At 42.7% G+C, this 19,589-nt stretch overlaps 1 protein-coding gene across 1 annotated transcript in view; it reads left to right on the top strand.

Annotated features, from left to right (window-relative positions):
- Positions 1-5,810: 5,810 nt before the first annotated feature.
- MAP1A (microtubule associated protein 1A) overlaps positions 5,811-19,589 on the top strand; it is a 60,518-nt gene continuing 46,739 nt past the window's right edge. Inside the window, exons 1-2 of the mRNA XM_035568895.2 lie at positions 5,811-6,044; positions 10,789-10,890. Of these exons, the coding sequence (XP_035424788.1) occupies positions 5,885-6,044; positions 10,789-10,890 (262 nt within the window). The 5' untranslated portion in view covers positions 5,811-5,884. The remainder of the gene's footprint in view (positions 6,045-10,788; positions 10,891-19,589) is intronic.

Below are 19,589 nucleotides of genomic sequence, written 5' to 3'. Positions count from 1 at the left end.
CAACGCCTCCGAGCGGCCTGGCCGCAGCCCGAGCCGCGGCGTGCAGCAGGGAGCCGGGGGACGTACCCGGAGGCTAGGGCCAAACGCCAGGCCTGGGTTCGCAGGAGCTGGTGTGGTCCGGGCAGCTTGTAGCGTGTGGGTCCTGCCGCAGGCCGGCATCACTGCCACCTCTACCGCAAACACAGGCCACTGGAGCGGGAGGGGAGGCTTGTCACCCAGCACAAGACCTCCAAAGCGCTACAGACACAAAACAGACTGTGTCCACCTTCCCTCATCAGTGCTGTGACCCCAGGGCTGGCAACCCCCAGCACAGCACTCTGCTCTGTATCTTTATTATCTGCCAGATGGCGAAAGAAGAGCTGGACCGCATATTTCATGACTTACTGAGGTGACAGAGCCAGAAACTTGGTGCTTTCCTCCAGGGCTCTGGAGGACATGCTGAGGCACAGCAGCATCCTTGGTCATTGCCCTGGCCTGTGACCAAAGGCCGTGATGCCATCTCCACAGTGTGGAGATTCAGTGAGCTTTTACAGTCTTGGCCTGTACTGGCATCTCACCAGCGCCATAGTGCTGACAAAGTGGCACAAGCTGACAAAGAAAAATGGAGGCATTTAGGTATGGGTGTGGGAGAGGAGCTTTTGGAGAGCTGATGGAATTTTAGATGTGGAGTCCCTCCTCAGAACACAGAATCAGAAAACACAGTGTATGACATCACACATTGCACATTTTATCCCTACCAGAGCCTGGAACTCTACTGTTTATTTCCTGAGCTAAAATACCTTAGTCATTCTTGGAGGCCATAGCTGAAAACATGGGTTTTCTGATAAATTTACACAGGAATGTGGGAGAAGGAAAGAGATCAGTGCATACACCATTTTGGCCGCTGTCATCCCAGAAAGCCACGTGCCATCCAGCCATGGACAGCGGACACAATCCATACTCATCCCAGCCCCATGCTTTCATTAAACCCAGTTGGGAGTTGCTTGTGGCGGCAGCCAGGAGTGACAATCCCCTCTCAACTGTCTCACCTTTAGCCTCATACCAGCTCCCTGCTGCACTGTCCTTGTCACCTCCTCCAGGACCATGCCGAAGCTTAATTAATAATTAAGAATGATTAACTTGGCATTTGTTTTTAACATTAAATCATTTTCAGAACAGCGTACAAAAATTACACGATGGCCCCTAGAGGGTGCCCTGCTGACATTGATGTGCTCTTTTGTTGAGAAAGATAAATTCTGGATCCTGAGAAAACGCTTCCTAAACCTCCAGTGGCCCGACTCAAGAGTAATATATGGCCAAGTGACACTATGTTTCTATCAAACTTTAAAGGAAAACTAAGATAATTTTAAATAATTGTGTACAGACAGATACATGACTGCAAGACTTAGACACATTACTCTGACTTGTGCTATAGGATAAATACATGTAAACAATTACTTTTCTTGTGTTACCTTCTGAGACGTGAAAGTGGAGGACTCTCCTTCCCTTGATGTACTTGTGGTATCACAAACTCCTTAGGCAGCACGCCTGAGGACCGCTTCCTTAGGTCACAGCAATACCCACTTTGCAGGACAGTCTCTAAATCAGTTCCAGAGGGTAAATGAAACAGCATTTTTTGTAGTTACTGTGTTCTTAAACCTTATTTCTTATTGTGCTTCTTTGTCAAACTTAATTTTAGTCAGATATTTCTTTATTTAAAGTTGGCTTATTTAGTCTTTCATTAATATTGAATTTCAATGCAAACATAGAAGATTTGATCACTTAACCACTGTTCAGAGACTGTGTACTCTAGAAGTGGTAGAGCTTTGAAAGATACACAATGGGACAAGTATCAAGCATTGGTATTCAACAATGCAGTTTCTTGCTTTACTATGACCTTCAGGCAAAGGGTCTCAGCATTAATCCAATATATGTATATTCTTAAGTTGCGAAAAGACTGACCCCAAAGATGTGCTCATCGTGTGAATGTAACCAAAGAACAAACAAACAAACAAAAAGGGTGGGTACTTAATCACGTATGCCATACATAGCTAGCAATACCACAGCCAATAAGCTTCCTTCTTGGGCATGTGTGTTACTTATTGGCTTACATATCACTTACGTTAGGCTTAAATATGCCTAACATTCAGTAACATAAAATGCACCATGTAATACTGAAGTTTAACTGTTTACCCACAAGCCAGGATCACATAGTTTCACTGCTCCTTCTTCTGGAAAAATTTTAGTATCACAACCTGGCTTTACCAAGCAAGGGAAATTGTGAAAGACATATGCACAGATATGGTGGAAAGTGTAGTATCATAGCTTCTTTGCACTGTTCAGTGAGGTTGCTGGCAACATGTACCACTCAGTCTTCAAAAATCTTAGTAATACTCCATTTCTGCACATTTTTTATGCTTGTGCTTTGGCTGACTGTTTCAAGTACATTATTTTAATTGTTTTTAATTATGAGGAATGATTAAACAAAGAGGTAAGAATTCTGGCCACTTCATATTTAATATTTAATGCATTAAAAATCACCTTGGCTTCAAAGAGGAATTGCTGCATCAGTGCAAAGTAGTACCTTCCTTGGTCTGATAAACATCTACGTGAATTCAAAATCTCTGCATCATCGGAAATGACACAATGAATACACAGTGATAATTTTATAGGTAGGTAGATCCCTGTCTTGATCAGAGCTGCAGTCATTCCAAATTTCGCAGGAGACATTCAGTATCTTGCAAAGCCTTCTATACAACAGAAGTTGGAAGAAAAGCAGGACTGCTCCAATAAATCATCCACAGGGCTGAAGAGAAGCAAAATAAATAAATAAATAAATAAATAAATAATTAAAAAATGGTTTGGTCAAACTGAAGGGCTTAGCTGTCTGTTTCTCTTTCTGTATCTTACAATACATCCTGGAAGTGTCAGTATAAACGGCAAAACAGTTTCGTCTCTACAAGGAAGCATTATGAGTGCCGGGCTCTTCTGCTCCAAGGATAGTTGTGATTCCTGCAGGTGAGATCAGGGCCTTTACAAAGAGCAAAGTCCCTTTAGGAAATCACCTGTTGTTCTGTGATACTCAGAAAGGTCACAGCCAAAATTAAATTATATTTTACCTTGGTTAAAGGCAGTAGCCTTATTCAGATACTGCCATAGATCTCTGGCTCCCAGAAGTAATTTTATTCATATGGTCATTTTTAGCTAGGGAATAGAGAAAGTCATCATTCCAGGCTAAAGGACTAAGATAATGAAATTAAGTAGATTGTTCTTCCTTTGATATTATGAAGATCCTATTTATGCTCTTTTGAGCCTGTTTTTTAAATCCATTTTTATAATGGTCATTTACCTGTGATTCATCAGCTCCCTCTGCTCACAGATACTCCTTCTGTCTGCTTTTGCCACCTCTCATTCTGTCAGCACCTGATGCTTGTCAGGACCTGTGATATCTGCACTCAGCCCCAGTCAGCTTGTGATGCTTCACAGGGGTGCCTATTACTGCGGTGCTTGAAAGCAGAAATTTGCACATTAATTGCTCTAAAGATCTATTGGATGCATCTAAAATGTGGATTTACAGGGAAAAGGAGGGAACTCTTAGGCTAGAAATCCCTCCTTTCACTACCTGATGCAGTGCACACACACTAGGGCTGATGAAATGTAACACCAGTACGGCTGCACAGCTACTCCATTTCTGTTGTGACCACAGAGAGATCTGATTTGCATCAGAAAACAACAGAAATGACGTGATTCTATCATTTGCTAAAGAACACAAATTGATCACGCTACGAAAACACCTCTCTTAACTTTAAACTGTCCTCCCAAGAGGTTCTAGTCACCATGGTGCAGGACCATGCTTGGACATTCTTTTTAAGCTTTCACTACAGTTTGCATGTCTCCTGTTTCTTTTTCCCTTGGCAGAAAGCCAGCTGGAGGAGTCTCTCTGCACTGCAGTGGAAAGCTGCAGCTCTGGAAAGCTACCATGTCAAAAATAAGCAGCAAATGTTAAGACTGAATATCCTGAAAACAGAAGGCATTTCTATCAGCTGGTGTAAAAATCTCTGAAAATCTTGCATCTTCATATTTGCCCTCCATGATCTACAATCCTACTTTCAAGACAGAATTTATTGTACACTGATGTTTATTTGCAGGTTTCTCTCTTTACTCACGTATTTACCTGCTTCCATGCAATCCCTTGAGGCAAATTAAATTAATGCTGTTATGCAAGGACCAACACACAAAAGTAAGTTAAACTGTTCTGATGCACTAATTCTCTGTTTGTAAGATTTATTTATTAAATATCATAGCCAGCCATGTCGCCACAATGTAGTGCAAAAACAACCTATTGCAGCATCCCCTAATTCATCTGTTGAGAGTGAAGATCTCCTTTTGAGTAAATATCTCAAACTGAGAAACTGTGTAAGCTAGTAACATCTCCAGTAGTCTGCAGAAATAACTATACTGGATTTTTCCCCTTTTCTGTGGTTGGCTGTTTTCCCAATTAGCTTCTCACAGAGGCTTATGACAGTACGGATTTTCAGATTCATATATGCTTGCCAAAATGCCATCTGTCTGAACCTTCTGAGGTTTCAGCTGTGTCCCCTCGGCAGGCTTGGCAAGTCACAAGGGAACAAAGCAGGACAAGACACCGGTTTATCATCAAGCCTCTTAAACTGTAGCTCATGTCTGTGGAAATCTTGCAGACTGCAGGGGGCAGAACCTGACGCTGCTTTAGGAAACACTGCAGATTATTTCTGACTTCAATCTTGTTTTAAAGTAGCTGGGATGCTTTTCCTCTCAGCTGCATCAGCACAAGATGTCTCTCCATTCCTTTGTCAGAAGAGACATGGATTTTACTACCTTCCGGTGCTTCTCCCTTGTTGGGCACACCGAAGTCTCATATTCTGTGTTTGCTTGGTTGTTCCAGATACTGCACTGAAGTGCTTTGAAGATGTGGCTAGCTAGAACAGATTGTTAGAGTTGTGGACCTGTGTCCTGAACTAAGGCCCTCTCTGGTCACTCTGCACGTTAAGAAGTCCTGTCTACACAGCAGGTGACTGCTCACAACTGCTGTTTTACACCCGAGGGTAAAGTTCAGAGAGATTTTTCTTGTATACCATGTTTCTGGAACCTAGGAAAGCTCATCATGTACCACTGGAGATCAGTACACTTGTCTGCAATTGAATAGGGAAAAGAATCACCAGGAGACGACGATCTCACTGTTCTGTTTACTACCGAGGGACAGAGAAGAAGGAAAAGTAAACGATGGCAAGCCTGGGCATCTTTTAGCATTGCTGGCTTCCATGATTTCATTGTGGATATTGCAATAACCCAATATAGGGCATTTAAAAACCTCTGCGGATTTCTATATTTAAGCAACTCTCTCCCGTCAGATCAACGAGGATTATTCTTTTAAATGGCATGAGTTCGGCTCACGGTTCGACACCTGAGCTTGGCAGCTGCACGACGGCGCGCTGCTGCGCCTGGCCGGGGACCGGGAGCCCCGCCGCCCTCCGGCCCGGGACAGCTCACGGCAGCCGCTGGCCAGGCAGCGACGGCGCCGCGCTTCGCGCCTGCGGGCGGCGCGGGTTCGGGCAGGCCGGCTGCGCGCAGCCCGCGGCCGGAGCTCCCCGAGCCGGCAAGGAACCTGCAGCGGGCCCCGAGCGGGCTCCGAGCGGGCCCCGGGGCGAGGCGCGGGGCCCCGGCCCGCGGAGGAGCGCGGCGCCGTCGGGCCCGGCTGCGGCCTCAGAGGCTGCGGCCTCAGAGGCCGCGCCCCCTGAGGCCACGCCCGCGTTCGCCGCAGTAGCGCAGCACCGCGTGCCGGCTGGGCCAATCGGGGAGGAGCTCGGGGCGCTTTAAGAGCCGTGCGCCAGTCACGGCGCGCTGCAGCAGCGGCCGCCGGGTTGCCATGGAGACGACGGCCGGGCCGGTCGCCATGGAGACGGCAGCGCCCTGGCTGCCGGGCGGGCCGCGCTGCCGGGAGGCGCGGAGGCACGCGCTGCTGGTGGTGATCGGCGAGGTCGGGACGGAGCCGGAGCGCGGGGCGCTGCGCGGCGCCCTGGAGCGCGGTGAGGAGCGGGGCTGGCCGGGCGCCGCCGGCCGGGCGGCGCCGCCGCCGCCTGAGGGGCCGCGTGGGGTGCCGGCCCTGCCGCCGCGCCGCCGGGAGGCGGACGCCCGGCCCCAGGCGGAGCCGGCGCTGTCGGCCCCGCCGTGCGGCGCCGCCGCCGAGCCGCAGAGCTTCGTCCTCGGCCCGGGGGGACGGCGGCCCCGGCCCGGCGGTGCTGGGCGGTGGCGGGGGGGGGCGGGCAGGTGTCGGCCGAGGCGGCGCTGAAGGGGGCGGGGGCCGCCCGGGGGCACGGAGCGGGCCGGGGGCGGCCGGGGGGGCCTCGGCGGCGGGGCCGGGCGTCATCTGCGGGCGGGAGGCGGCCGGGGCTCTGCTCCTGCAGGCTGGCGTGCCTGCAGGCGTTCGGGCCGTGAACAGCTGTTTTTTTGTGTGTTTTTTTGCCCTCTTTTTTTCCCCTCTTCGAATTCCTCTACTTGCGCTAGCGAAACGCACTTAGCGCTGTTCGTCAATGCCCAAAGTTTGAAGGCGTTCCGTGGTTCTGGTGTCCCCGAATTTCCACCTCAGCAGAGGATCAGTAGACCAGGTCTTGCTTCCCTCTCACCCGAAGTTCCGCCTGCCGGAGGCTTTGTCTTGCCCGAGTGACTTCTGCAGTGCGAGGGGACCGCCGCCGACGGGGGCCTGCGGGCCGGAGGGGCTGCGGCTGGGCAAAGCCCGGCAGATAACCGCCCCTGGAATGGCGCAGGACGAGGCGTGGTGCTGCGACGTCTGGCTGCTCCGTTACCTGTCCGTGCTGCGGTGGTGCCCGGCGCCCTTGGCAAAGGGTCGTTCTCTGTATAATTGGCTGTGGAACTGTTTCAAGGGATGGGGGCCAGGCGGTGGGGTGGGGCGGTAGTTCTTGCTTTGCGGCAGCTTCTGATCGTTCCGAAGAAAAAGAGAGGTTGGATCCTCTGCTACGTGAGGACCTTGCGAGGGGAGGGGGTCCTGTTTCAGTATGCAGTTTAGTACATCATTGAGAAATGAGGGTTACCTCATATGCTTGGAAGTTTGTATGTGCTCCCCTCATTTCCAAGGTGCTCCCCTCATTTCCAGGGTGCGTTGTCTTAAAAGATGCCAGGGATAACCGCTGTAAATATTGGCCAAACTGTGCTATTGGGAGATACTTCTGTGGGTGTGTGCCTTTTGACCATCAACAGTACTAAGGAACAGATAGACGGTGTGATTTAAGAAGGGGGTATAAAAACGTCATGCCTTGTCCAGTTTTGCCACTTCAGCATCTTTGGCAGGCCACTTACCAACTACTGATAGTGTTTCATTCCATTTTCCAAGGGATGACTCTATTCAGCAGGGATAGATCGGATTTTGACCACTTAGCCTCTGAGAGGCTTTGAAGGGCTGCTCTCACTCTCTGCACATCAGGATGGTTTTATTTGCTTGGGACTTCACTGAAATGGTGTGCCAGCTTGCATCTCTATCCCATTTTTGAATGAATCTTTGGAATAGTGGCTGATTGGACTGTAAACTAATGGATTGATATGTCAATACCCTGGGAATTCCAGAAAAAATAAATGCAAATTTTGCAATACGGATTGTAAGTGTCATAGCACATCCAAATTCTACAGTTAATTGTGTCTGACCAGAAACCTAATGAAATCCTGTCAAGCGCAGCCATCTTTTGGCATAAGAACTGTTTAAGCAGGAGTATTGGTACATCTCTACCAGTAGAAGTGAATGCCTTGCTCAGTAGAAAGTGAACTGCTGAAGGAGCTAGGAACCTGGATTACAGGCTTCCCTTTGTCACTGATGGGGTGCATGACCTCCAGCAAGTCATAGAGGAGTTTTCTCCGCTGTGGAAATTGAGGGAATGGCCTCTTCTTGAAATAGATTGAGATTTGTAAGTTGAAAATGGATATAAATAACAAGAATCATTAAAATGACTGTGTGTGTGTCTTGAGATCTATCAACAGACAGCATGTTATAAAGGTGGAGACAGCTATACCCTTGGTTAGGGAGTTCTGGAAGCATGGAAATAGTACAAAAATGATGTATCCCATTTCTTAAGGGTAGCTTGCTGAAGAGGTTTCACATGAGGCTTGTGTAAGGGTAGAACAGGCTGCTAAGCAGAGGATTTGATTTCCTCAGGAAACAAAGCAGTATAAATAACAAAATGCTTCTGCCCTTCAGAAAAGCATTTTTCTGCAACTTTGTAAGCCTAAGAAGAGGCTTATAGATCCAGTGAAAATCAAATTAACAAAACTAGCAAATAAAGTTGGTAAGCCAAACTTGTCTAAAATGTTACATATTATACATCTATGTTTTTTTTAAGGATAAAACAGTTCATATTTTGTCTTTCTGTTGGCTCTGGGGCCCTGCCTGCACAGAAACCTACCAGGAAGAGATTCTTGAAGAGTAAAAGAATAAATCTCTTACTCTGGCTGAACCAGAAAGTGTACTTTCCGTTTTCTTCTTGGTTCAGGAGAGTGGAATAATAAATATAGGACACTGTGGGAATCTGCTTGTTCCCACACTTGGTGCTTCTTATGCAGTGGCATTGTGTATCTGTGGAAAACTTGAACAACACCTATTCTAAAATGCTGTCTAACAAATACTGGTCTGATTTCTCTGTTGCCGTGTGACTCTTGTCCAGTTATAAAACAACATCTGAAAGGCATTCTATGATATTAGAAGGAAATGCCAAATCTTATGAGCCAGTTACGTTGGCAAGAAATAAAAAAGTTTGCAAGGGCATTAGGATAGAGATGGGAAACTGAGTTCCATGGCACCTTACCCAAGCTGTGTACATGTAAAGAGCATGGGCACCTATAAACCTTGTTATGGTGTAGTCTGCACTCCTGTATCTGGAAACAGGAAGTTAATCAGCAAAGACAATGTTCTGACCGTCGTGCCATGGGATAAATTGAAACTGTGGCAAGGGGAGTGAGATTCCTTACCTGGAGGGGAAGAAAACATTGAATAAATTGTGACAAGTAAGATAATGAGTGAAATGAGAATTTCACTTCTCCCTTTCCTTAATCTGAAAGAGTATCTCTCCTGTCTGTGTCTTAGAGGAAGTAGCAGTGCCTCAAATATCATCTATCTCTGCAGTAGGACACCAGGACTCTGACACAGCAGCTACAGTCAGCAGGATATGCCCTGCAGAGTGCCACCTTGCTCCTGTTTGGGTCGGAATGTTCATCAGCACTGCATTAAGAGGCACTTATATTTGACATTGGTTTAATCCATCATGCTTTCCAACAGTATTTCATAGGAAAACATTCTTTTCACCTTTTTGCTCCTTGTCGCTTATTGCACTTCTTACTTTTTCCTATCCCATGGCTAAAGAGAAAGGAATAGATGTTCTGTGACACTGAAAGTGGCAGTAAGCTTTTTTGATGTTCAGAGGGTTTACTTTTTTTTTATGCTCTGCTGTGCAGACTGTCAGGTGATAAGCTGTATTACTCTGTCAGCTGCCACCAGAAAGAAATTAAGATCAAAACTTTCTTGAGTTTCTGTGGATTTTACAGGCCTCTAGACTACTGAACTGTGATGCAGTGATTACTAACTCTGTCTTGGTTATGTGTACAAAGCTGGAGCTTGTATCCTAGAAGGTACTGTTTTCCACCAGTAGTCAGCAGCTCTTGTGTAACATCAAGTTACTGTGCTGGAGAACAAAAACTGCAGTAACTGGGAACGGTATCTCCATGTAAAGTCAACATACTTCACTTGGAAAGAAAGCAGATACTGGATGCACAAACAATAAAACTTTATTTTCTTTATACAAGAGAGGACAGGTTTCCAGAAAATGGTGGAAGAACTGTCAGCAAGGACCCCAAAAAAACTGGGGCTGAAATCCTTGTTTCAATAAACTCTTAGAAGTCTGTGGTATTGTTCTTCAACAGCTGTGCTTCTGCAGCCAGGAGGCCAGAGCAGTGATTCATGGTGACTTTCCATTTCTGTTCGTGGTACCACAATGTAGTGTCACACCATCCAGGAGAGGTTGTTCCTTACCAGCTTGTGAAGAAGATCTCATCTAGAATGTATAGCTGCTCACGCTGAAGTCTGAAGGTGACTTCCCAGCACAGCATGGTGCCACTTGCTCTGGGAGCAGACACTGTTTCCTGCTGATATGAAGGCGATTAGCTTACAAAGATTATGTAGATTAAAGAGCAAACTCAAAGGATCTTTGAGTAGGATCAGGGGCTTTGAAGGAGCGATTAGGCAGAGGGAGTTGGGGGGAGGAGACTCTTGTGACTTGGAGGATGCTCAAGCTATAAGAGCGTAGAAACCAGTGTGTCTGAGCTGTTGAGTAATTTAAACATTCAGTAGCCTGTCTCTATATGCAACCAGTGCTGGATAATGCAGAAGATGTAAAGCTAACATAGTGTAATTGCCTTGCTTGGGCAGTAATTTAGCCACTATCCCTTGAACTTTTTTATTAGTTTCACTCATTTGAAGCCTAGGTTGAATGAAGAGTTGCTTACTGCATATACTTCAGGGATAGATGTTTTATGGAAGGGAAACACCTTATGTCCCTCTGATTCTGAAGACTTTTTCTCAGTCTTAAACATAGAATCATAGAATAGCTTGGATTGGAAGGGACCTTAATGATCATCTAGTTTCAACACCCCTGCCATGGGTAGGGATGTTTGGAAGACCGTCACTGGTTCTTATGTGTCTTGTTAATTTCTGTCTCCTCTTCTGTTTCTGGAGTAAATGTAACAGCAGTTCACTATTCTTTTTCTGTTGGGCAGGAATTCGTTCCTGGAATATTAACCTTCTCTCCTGTGACCTGAATCAGCAACTGCGACTCTTTGTAACCCGGCACCTGGCTCAGTTTTCTTCAGAAGTCAAAGGTCAGTTGTTTATCACCATTAACTTTTACATTTTTTTCTTTCTGGATTTGAAAAAATACAGAATAAAGTTGATTTTGATTTAGAATGTCATATTCATTTAGAGAATTTTTTTGCTTAGGATTCTGCAGACAAACACTAAAGCAGAAAAACAGTCTTAAGGATCTGTTGGATGTAAGGAATTTAACTTAATTACTACTGAGAATAGAGTGAATAAAAACGTGCTGTGTAAAAGTGTATTAACCTAGTAAGTTAGAATTCGTCTGTCTTCTGTATCTTATTCAGATGGCACAATATAGTGTTACTTGAGTTATGTACTATCTACCTCTTCCTTTTGGGTTTTAGAATGTACTTTTACATGTATAAAATGCATTGCAAGGGGTGTGTAAGACTAATCAAAGGGCTTTCTGAGTCACTTTTTTTGGAGGCCTGTTTCCTCTTCCTGAGAAGAATAATAAGTAAAAGCATTTTGACAGTGTCATTAACAGTCAAAGCTTGGATTCTAGTTATGCTGTTTATAATTTATGTAATGTATGTTAAAGTTGCTGTAATAAGCACTAATGATGCTGTTGCAAAACTTTTTTTAGTAAGACTCTCTTATAACTCACTGTTCCTTTTACACTCTTGTCAAAGCTTCTTGAATATATTTTCCCATTGGAAAAACTGTTCTCTTAATGGATATCTGTGAAAGAAGGTACTTAGACTCTTCTCAAATCTGCCACTGACTGAGAGGCCTCTTAACTTACTTGTGACTCTCTTAATATGGGGATAGAAAATCTCCCTCCTTGCAAAGCAGTGTGTATGTTGTGGGGTCTTTTCTGCGTGTGTATTAAAATACTGTTTATTAAACTTACAAGCCAAGACATGGCAGAAGATCTGTCTGCATTTGAAGCAACTATTACAGGGGTTATGGTACAAATAGATTCGAACAAGGTAACTAAGTATAACATTCACCGAAGAATTCTTAACTAAGGGTTGAAATATCTAGATTAATAAAAGTAGTGTTTATTCTCTCACCTAAAACTTTTTTTTTCCTCCAGAGCAAGGGGGTGATAAATGCAATGCCAGTCTATAAAGAAGGTTCCAAGAGGGATCCAGGGAACTGCAGGCCTGTCAACCAACTGCTAAGTCTATTGGGCAAATCGGTAGAAACTATAATAAGGGACAGAATTAATGTCAATCTGAAAACAGTACCCACTGGTTCTGCAAAGGGAGGTCCTGCTTGTAGTTCTTTGAAGGAGCCAGCAGACATAGATAAGTGATTTTTGTCCACTTGTCAGTGTTTTGGAAATCAAAGTCCATGAAGTCTGTTCAAGGAATCCTATTAGCCATAGAATAAGGGGCAAGGTTCAGATCTCTTGTCTGGATATTTTCCCCTATAACTGAAAATATTAAGTGTATTAAATGCAAGACACGTATCAGTTACCATTATCTCTTCAAAAGTGATATGCCAAACAAATGAGCTGTTTTCTATCAAATTTAATAAGCTAATCAAAGGGAAGCGGTTCTGCTTTTGCATACTGTAAAAGTAACTTCTGGCATGAATTGCTAACCACACTTAATATGAGTGCACTATTGTAGCTGTAATGAGTTGGTTACATTTTAGGCAAGAGCTACAGGAAATACCTTTCTTTGGTAAGTTGAAGCAGGGAGAAAGGTGGGTGGTGGCCAAATTCCTTTTTCCTATGAAAAGACAGTGTGACTTAGAGCTATTGAAGTCTCTCTGTTAGCAGTGGGAAATAGTACTTCAAATCTCTTGCCATGTTGCTTTTTTAGTATTATGGTATCACTAAAGATAATGATCATGTTAAACAGCCTGGGGTGAGTCTATTTGTGCAATCTCAGCTCAGCTTGTCTCATTTCACTGAGGAAGTTGAAATTGTCCGTAGATACTCTTTATCCTGAATTGAAGGCTTGCAGTTTAATGTGGTACTAGATATAGTACCACTCTTTCTTAGAGCCCTTCTCCATAAATACACATCTGCAGAATTTCTAATAGAACAACACGTTTGTTTTGACTCCACACAAAATCTCTTGCTGTAGTACTCCTTTGGGAGGGGAGAAGTACAGCTGGGCTTCAGCTGTTCCTGCTTGTGTGGTGAAGCTGTTAGCAGTATAGACGTGAGATATTCTGGCCTGGTTATCTAAGGAGCGTGGACTGGTCTTTGGAACCGATTAGTTACCATAGGTGGCTACTTGGTTTGTGGCAAGTGTGTGCAGCTGGCATATGACTTCTCTAATAGTCCTCTGGCAGCACTTAAGGCAAGAACAGCCAGGTAGAGACAGTCTTAGGGGGTTATGGAAGTGAGAGCAGCTTTACATCAAACTAGAAAGTTGCATGTTCTTGTTGATCAGTTCAGTAAGCGTGTTAGTCAAAATGCAGCAAGATGATTTCTCAGAGGGATCTCTCCATGGGATCAAGAATCTTGAGGCAAAAAGAGTAAGTGTGAGGATAATAGCCACAACTTAAGTTGTATTAAGCAACTGTCTCAAGCTGTAGACAATGATGACAGTTCACATAGTTCAAAATTATTGCAGAAGATAATGTAGCTTAAAGGTGAATGCCTTTCAGCTTGAAAACTGAAGAGTCAGGCTATAATAATACCATCATTTATTTGAAGGTGGTAGATCTTGAGTGTAGACAGATTTCTGGTGATAGCTAGCAAGAAACTGTGGTTATGGTATGGTTAGGAGGAGAACATAGGAAAGATTGCAAAAACAGAAATTGCAGGTCACAACTGACATGATAGTCTAGAAGAACTTTAAATGTGACCTGGGAACAGTCTTTATGCATTCCATATATGCCATCAGATCATGTCCTCTGGAAGATAATTGCTATCTTAAATGTTTTTAGCTGTGCCGCACTTGTTTGAGCAGTTTTTCTATACTAAGTACTTTCATGTTTAAGACTAACTTATTTTCTAACTTCTGTTTCAGCTTATTTAGAGATGAGGAACAAATGAGTCTAAGATGGGGCTCAAATGAGAGGAGAAAAGCTGAGGACAGAACCAATAATGGTGAGGCAGTCATAAATGGTACCTAATCCACCTTACAAAAGGTGACTGTTTAGGTACGCTATCTTGCTGACTCACTTCTGATTATCACAAACAACACGACTTTTTTGCTCTTGGGGTAATTGTGCAGCATAGTTTGCAGGGGAGAACTATATATGGTAGGGACAGCATGAAACGAAATAAGCATCTGATGATGAACTGCCTACAGGGAAAAGGGGTAGTGCTGTTTGGCAGCAGAATAATGGAAGAAGGTAGGAAGAATTAAAGAGGATCTTGCGTGACAAACTTTCTGCGTGTTATGGAGAATCTGGAAGCTAATAAATATCCTGTAGGAGGGAAGGGGTAATGTGATGAGAAAAATAAGTGTCAAACCAACTCAAGGTGAAATATTGAAGGCTTGTGTGCCCTTATGGTGAGGGTACCTGTATGTGCACTTTTGTACCACTGTCAGTTGCCATTGGCTGCCGTAAGTACTTGATCATGTACACTGTCTGGATGGTAATAACTCTTTGCAAAACAGAGAGACTATGCTTTTCCAATAGAAATTGACATGTGGCAATGTAAAATGCTCAGAGTAATTACTTCTCAGAACAAGATAAACATACTTTCTGATCCTTGTTTGAGTTTGTTTGGAAAAAATAGTTACGTTCCTGTAGAGAGCAGGAATAAAAAAAAACTGTTTTCAGAAATAGTAGCAGCTGCTTTCAGCTAGACTGGTGATTTAAGATAGTTGAATAGCTATACCAGTAATCTTTCCTCTCAGATTATATTCTGTGGTAATCTTCAGAAAACTTGTTATAACCACCTAATGACTCAATTGAAAGTCAAGCTAGGCTTAAATAGTATAATTAATATTTCATAAGGTGCATTATATCAATATGATGTTTGAGGTCTTGACAAGCTTTTTTTGGCTTTATTAACAAGTAAGGTCCTGTAATGCCATGCTAGTTGTTACTCATTATATATTCCATGTAAATCTTTACTGCTGATAGGCTGTCCAGTTTTCTAGGACTTCAATGCCAGAGTACTGGATCTCAGTTTGGAAGCTGAGAGCTTCTTAGTCAATCTCTTACTTCTTATGTAGAAGTAATCTGTTTGTACAGACTGTCTGACTGCTGAAATCACTACCACTATTTCTAAATTTTAATTTAGAATAGAAATTGTTTCATTCTCTAAAATGATTTCTTCCAAATACGTAATAAATTTAATGAATATTTCCAGCTTTATTCAACCTGTAGAATGGGAGACATGTAGTACAAATCTTATGAAGTCATAAGACTTTATTTCAAAAATACTGCTTTTACAGTCTTTAACATACTTCTTTCAATACTAAGTGAGCTCCTTTGGAAAATTATACATCTTCAGGATTGTCCTTGATAATAATATTGGGCTTCATCTTACCTGTTTGAAGACAGCATAATGAACCTTCTTTGTTAGGCCAGGTTAGGAAGTTATGAGGAATAATTTTTGTTTTACCTTTGCGTATTTTAAAATGTTGCTTTGTTCATAAAGTATGCATTATGGTTCTTACTGTGATACCCCCACAGACTGCTTGATGGAAAATAAGAGGCCAGAGCTCCAATAACATATTCCTATATTTGAGCTAAGCAAAGGTTAAATGAACATTGGTTTCTTGTTTTCATGCTGTCCTATCCAAATGCTGGCTACTGATTGAAAGGGTAAATAGTGCTTCTCTTGCTCCAGAACTCATATAAACGTTTAACCTGCATTTTACAACTGACACTTCTGTACGTATTTATTATACATTTGAAACTACTGAGGATTCAGTAAAATCATATAGGATTCACTCGTGTGAAGTATCATTATTATGAAAGAAATGAATTTTCAGAAATGCTCTGATTCTGTTCATCTTCTCTACTGAATAGTAGGGTAAGAACTGAAAATTCTGTTCAGCTTATTAAAAATGAGTAAGGTCAAAGGAAATGCCATACTGAATCAGATCAGTGGTCTATGTAGCCTGATATTCTGTCTCAAGAAGTAACAATAAAAGATGTATTTCAGGGAGAGCATATGAGCATAGCTGCTTTTGATTGTCCTTTTTTCCTCATACTCCCTCAGTCTGCATAATGCTTGGATTTGGGATGTTAAAGGGCATGTCCACAGCAACTCCTTTTAGTTTAAAAAAAAAAAAAAGTTTAATTCCTTCTGAATACAAATACTGTCTGCCTTCACAGCCATGTAACAAGTTACTGAAAGTACTGGTTGCTATCAAAAGAAGTTATTTTCTAAGTTGATTTAGCTTCACTGAGCGTTTCCTATCATCTAGCATTTTAGGATTTGGTGAGTAATGACCTGATCTATGACTGATACTTTTGTAAGCCTTGAATGTATTCACATTCTTGGCCTTCCTCTCTAAATTGAAGGATTTGGGACTTCTAAGATTAAGTCAGTTGTTCAAGCCCTGTAATCATTTTGCTTATCTAAGCTAAACTTGAATGGATAGGCACAACACTTTGCATGCTTTTGCTGCTTTTGAAGATAACGCTGTGCCTTCTTAATTTATTGTTTACCCTTTTAATAATGAGGGATTCATGAAACTATACACCTAAAGAATGGGGGGAAAAAATCATCCCCTTTGAACAAGATCTATCAGATAAGAAAATTAGCAAAATACTGGCTTTCCCTATTTGAACGATTCCTTGGTGTTACTGCCTCTCTATAATTGTTGACCCTATTTGTGGTATGGTTCTTATGTGACCTCTTGTAGTACTTGAGCATACAGCTAAGACTTCCAGTTCTTATCTTCAGCTGCTTTTCATGAGTGACACCTCCGCAAAATAAAAACACCTACCTGCACTCCAGACTTCAGCATCCTCTAGAATCTGACTTGCTTCCATAAAATTTGGCTGAGGTCAGTGCACTACTGGCTCAAGTTCTGAGAGCTGGGTACCTCTTGCTGGAAAGCTGAATTGGCTGTTAGGAGTCAGCATTTGCGTACTGAGAGCAGCGTCTTTCATGACCTTGAACACCCAGTTCTATTGTTCTGGCAACCCAGGCATTTCAAGTGTTGCAGGCACTGTTTTTAGCACCTTATATAAGGCTTTTTTTTTTTTTACTCATCAGACAACTGCTATCTCTTAGTGTGTAACCTATTTTAATTCTTTCTATTTTTTGCCTAGAATAGCACTTTTTTTCTTGACTGTCTGGCCTTATTCTCTTATCTCTACTTTTTTGTTGAGCTGTGTTTCTTATTTAAATAAGTATTTAACAGCTCTGAGTGAGATGGCCAGTTAAGAAGAAAGAAGGGGCATGTGATTGCACTCAATATCTGTGGAAGAACAGCAATAAAAAGTCAACACCATTTTCTCCGTTTCATAAAATGAGCAGCTTTCAATCACTGGATAACTGTTTATGAAGGATCTATATGCTGCAGAACAGTTATGTTAATTATCTGTTCTCAAAGACAGGCTTGATGCTTCTTTAAACAGTGCTCTGGTAACTAGTTCATGTTGTCCCTCACAGTGGCTACACACAGTAACTTTGACTTGCATGTTTTTCTTGCAGTGCTGTAGTGACACTTCTTTAACTTGACAAAGGCGGCATTCTACTGGTGGCTGTGTGCATTGTAAGCACAGCAATTTACAGTGACAGTGGCCTCACAAATAAGAGTAGCTCTAACACGCTCTTTTTTTCTGTCTGCTACCCTTTGGGGAATTTCATGTTTGTTTTAGCAGAAATGGTGGAGCTAGATATAACGATTACAAGTTAATACAAGCTTTGGGTGACTTTGTAGAAATGATGCTGGAATCCCAGCCGTACTTGGAGATTGGTAACAAAAGCTTTGTTAATGTATTGCTAGTGTATTAGCTTACTGTGGCTATGTATGTTTCTCCTTTAGTGTCCCTGCCTTCAGTGGCTTAGAGTAGGCTTTTCCAATCCATGTGAACTGGACCTTGCTAAGACATAAGATAGGCAAAAGGGAAGGAGGATTAAGTATGAAAATAATCCTGAACATGTGACAACAGCTGTGAATAACTTCCTGACAGACTTCTTGGTCTGTTTCACTCTACCGTAGTTTCACTCTACCACGCTATGAATTTCTTCCTTTGCTTTTAAAGAATCCATAGTATTGGCATGGGCTTGAGGAGGGAGCCTCTGACCAGCAGCTCTCAATTCCTGTTTACCTGGGTGGTGTACTTAAACAGTTGGAGGTAAGTGGCTTAAGATGTTTCAGTGCCTTCCTCCTAGGAACGAGCAGCTGGGCTGAGCCATTTGGACTGTTACACTGCCTGAGATCATGAATACATCTAGAGAAGCTTGTTTTTTCAGAAATTCCCAGGATAGGTTCATAAAGTGGAAGGCATCGTTACTTACAGCCAGCAAATTACAGCCAGCAAATGTATCCTATCTCACTTTGGAGGCATTAACGTGTAAGAGAAATGAGCAATGTCGTCATCTTCCCATACTGGTACACGAGGTGCTTGTGTGTTGCTCGGAAATGTTGTCCAACCTTCAGTCTGCAGAGTGGCAGCACTGCTTTTGGCACTCTGTTGCATCCAGCTTGGATGAAAGAACTTAGCAGAACTCCTCTGAAGTGATCTTTTCTAGGATTTTAGCTGCTATTTCAAGAAATATTTTTTCCCCTAGGTGTGGACTCAAAAAGCCAGCACTGAAGGAGCCTGTTAATCCTATTTTGCCATGAGATTAATTGTTGTCATGTGCTATTGTAATTTTAATGCCATAATTCCAACCTCCTTAGAAGACAGATGTCCCTGACTCTGATTTGGCTCTGTTCCAGGATTTTGTCTTGCCCTGTTAACCATGGTGTTGCCAGAGAATATGCTCCTTTTCCTCTCTGTAAGAATTTAAAATTGCAGACTGGAGACACTATTTTCCTTTCCTGAACTGGTATTGCTTCGTACATGGGGAATCTGAGATGACATGCTTTCAATTTGATCCTGAAAAATTAAAAAAGTCTGAGCTAGAAAATCATGACGTTTAAAATGCACTTAATGGGCATTGGTAAAGACTGTGTCTAGAAGCATCTTTCTTTTGAAGTAGCGCCTTTTATTCTTTGTAATGGAATGTCTTGCTACTTGATTTGGAAACTTTGGGAGACTGCAAAAAATAATCAGCTTTTCCTTATTTCTTGATAGAGCAAACATGCTTCTGCATGGTATCCACACCATACACCTATTCCATCTGATTTCTTATATATTGCCTTATCCTGCTAGCCTGTATGAAGCAAAAAATGAAGCAAATTAGTCAATTTCTGAATTCAGGCTTTGGAATACTAAGAGAACTGCAAGGAAAGGATATTTACTACCTGAAGACAATCTCACATTTTTTTTATTATAAAGAAAAAAAATGTTTTAACTATTTTTGTTTGGTAGGTGAGAGTGTTGTGATTTTTGTAGTATGCAGACAATTGTATTAAGGTGAGGCATTGTGTATTAAGGTGAGGTGCACTATGTATTAAGGTGAGGCATTGCTTTTCATGTGAATGCATCAGGTTACAAGCAGTCTACCATAAACCATGGGTTATTACTTTCAGTGGTTATAATTACCAGCAGTTAAAACTGTTCCTCACATCTAGGTTGAATTCGTTTACTGTGGCTTGCAGTCACTATATTTCATTCTGACTATCTGCTATGTCTGAGTTCTCTTCTGGAACAAATCTTACTACCTGTAGATGCCTTCTCCCCTTCCCTCATAATGAATTCTTTT

The sequence above is a fragment of the Cygnus atratus genome, chromosome 11 (genome assembly GCF_013377495.2).
Source record: "Cygnus atratus isolate AKBS03 ecotype Queensland, Australia chromosome 11, CAtr_DNAZoo_HiC_assembly, whole genome shotgun sequence".
Lineage (NCBI taxonomy): Eukaryota > Metazoa > Chordata > Aves > Anseriformes > Anatidae > Cygnus > Cygnus atratus.
This window is presented reverse-complemented; position numbering and strand designations above follow the sequence as displayed.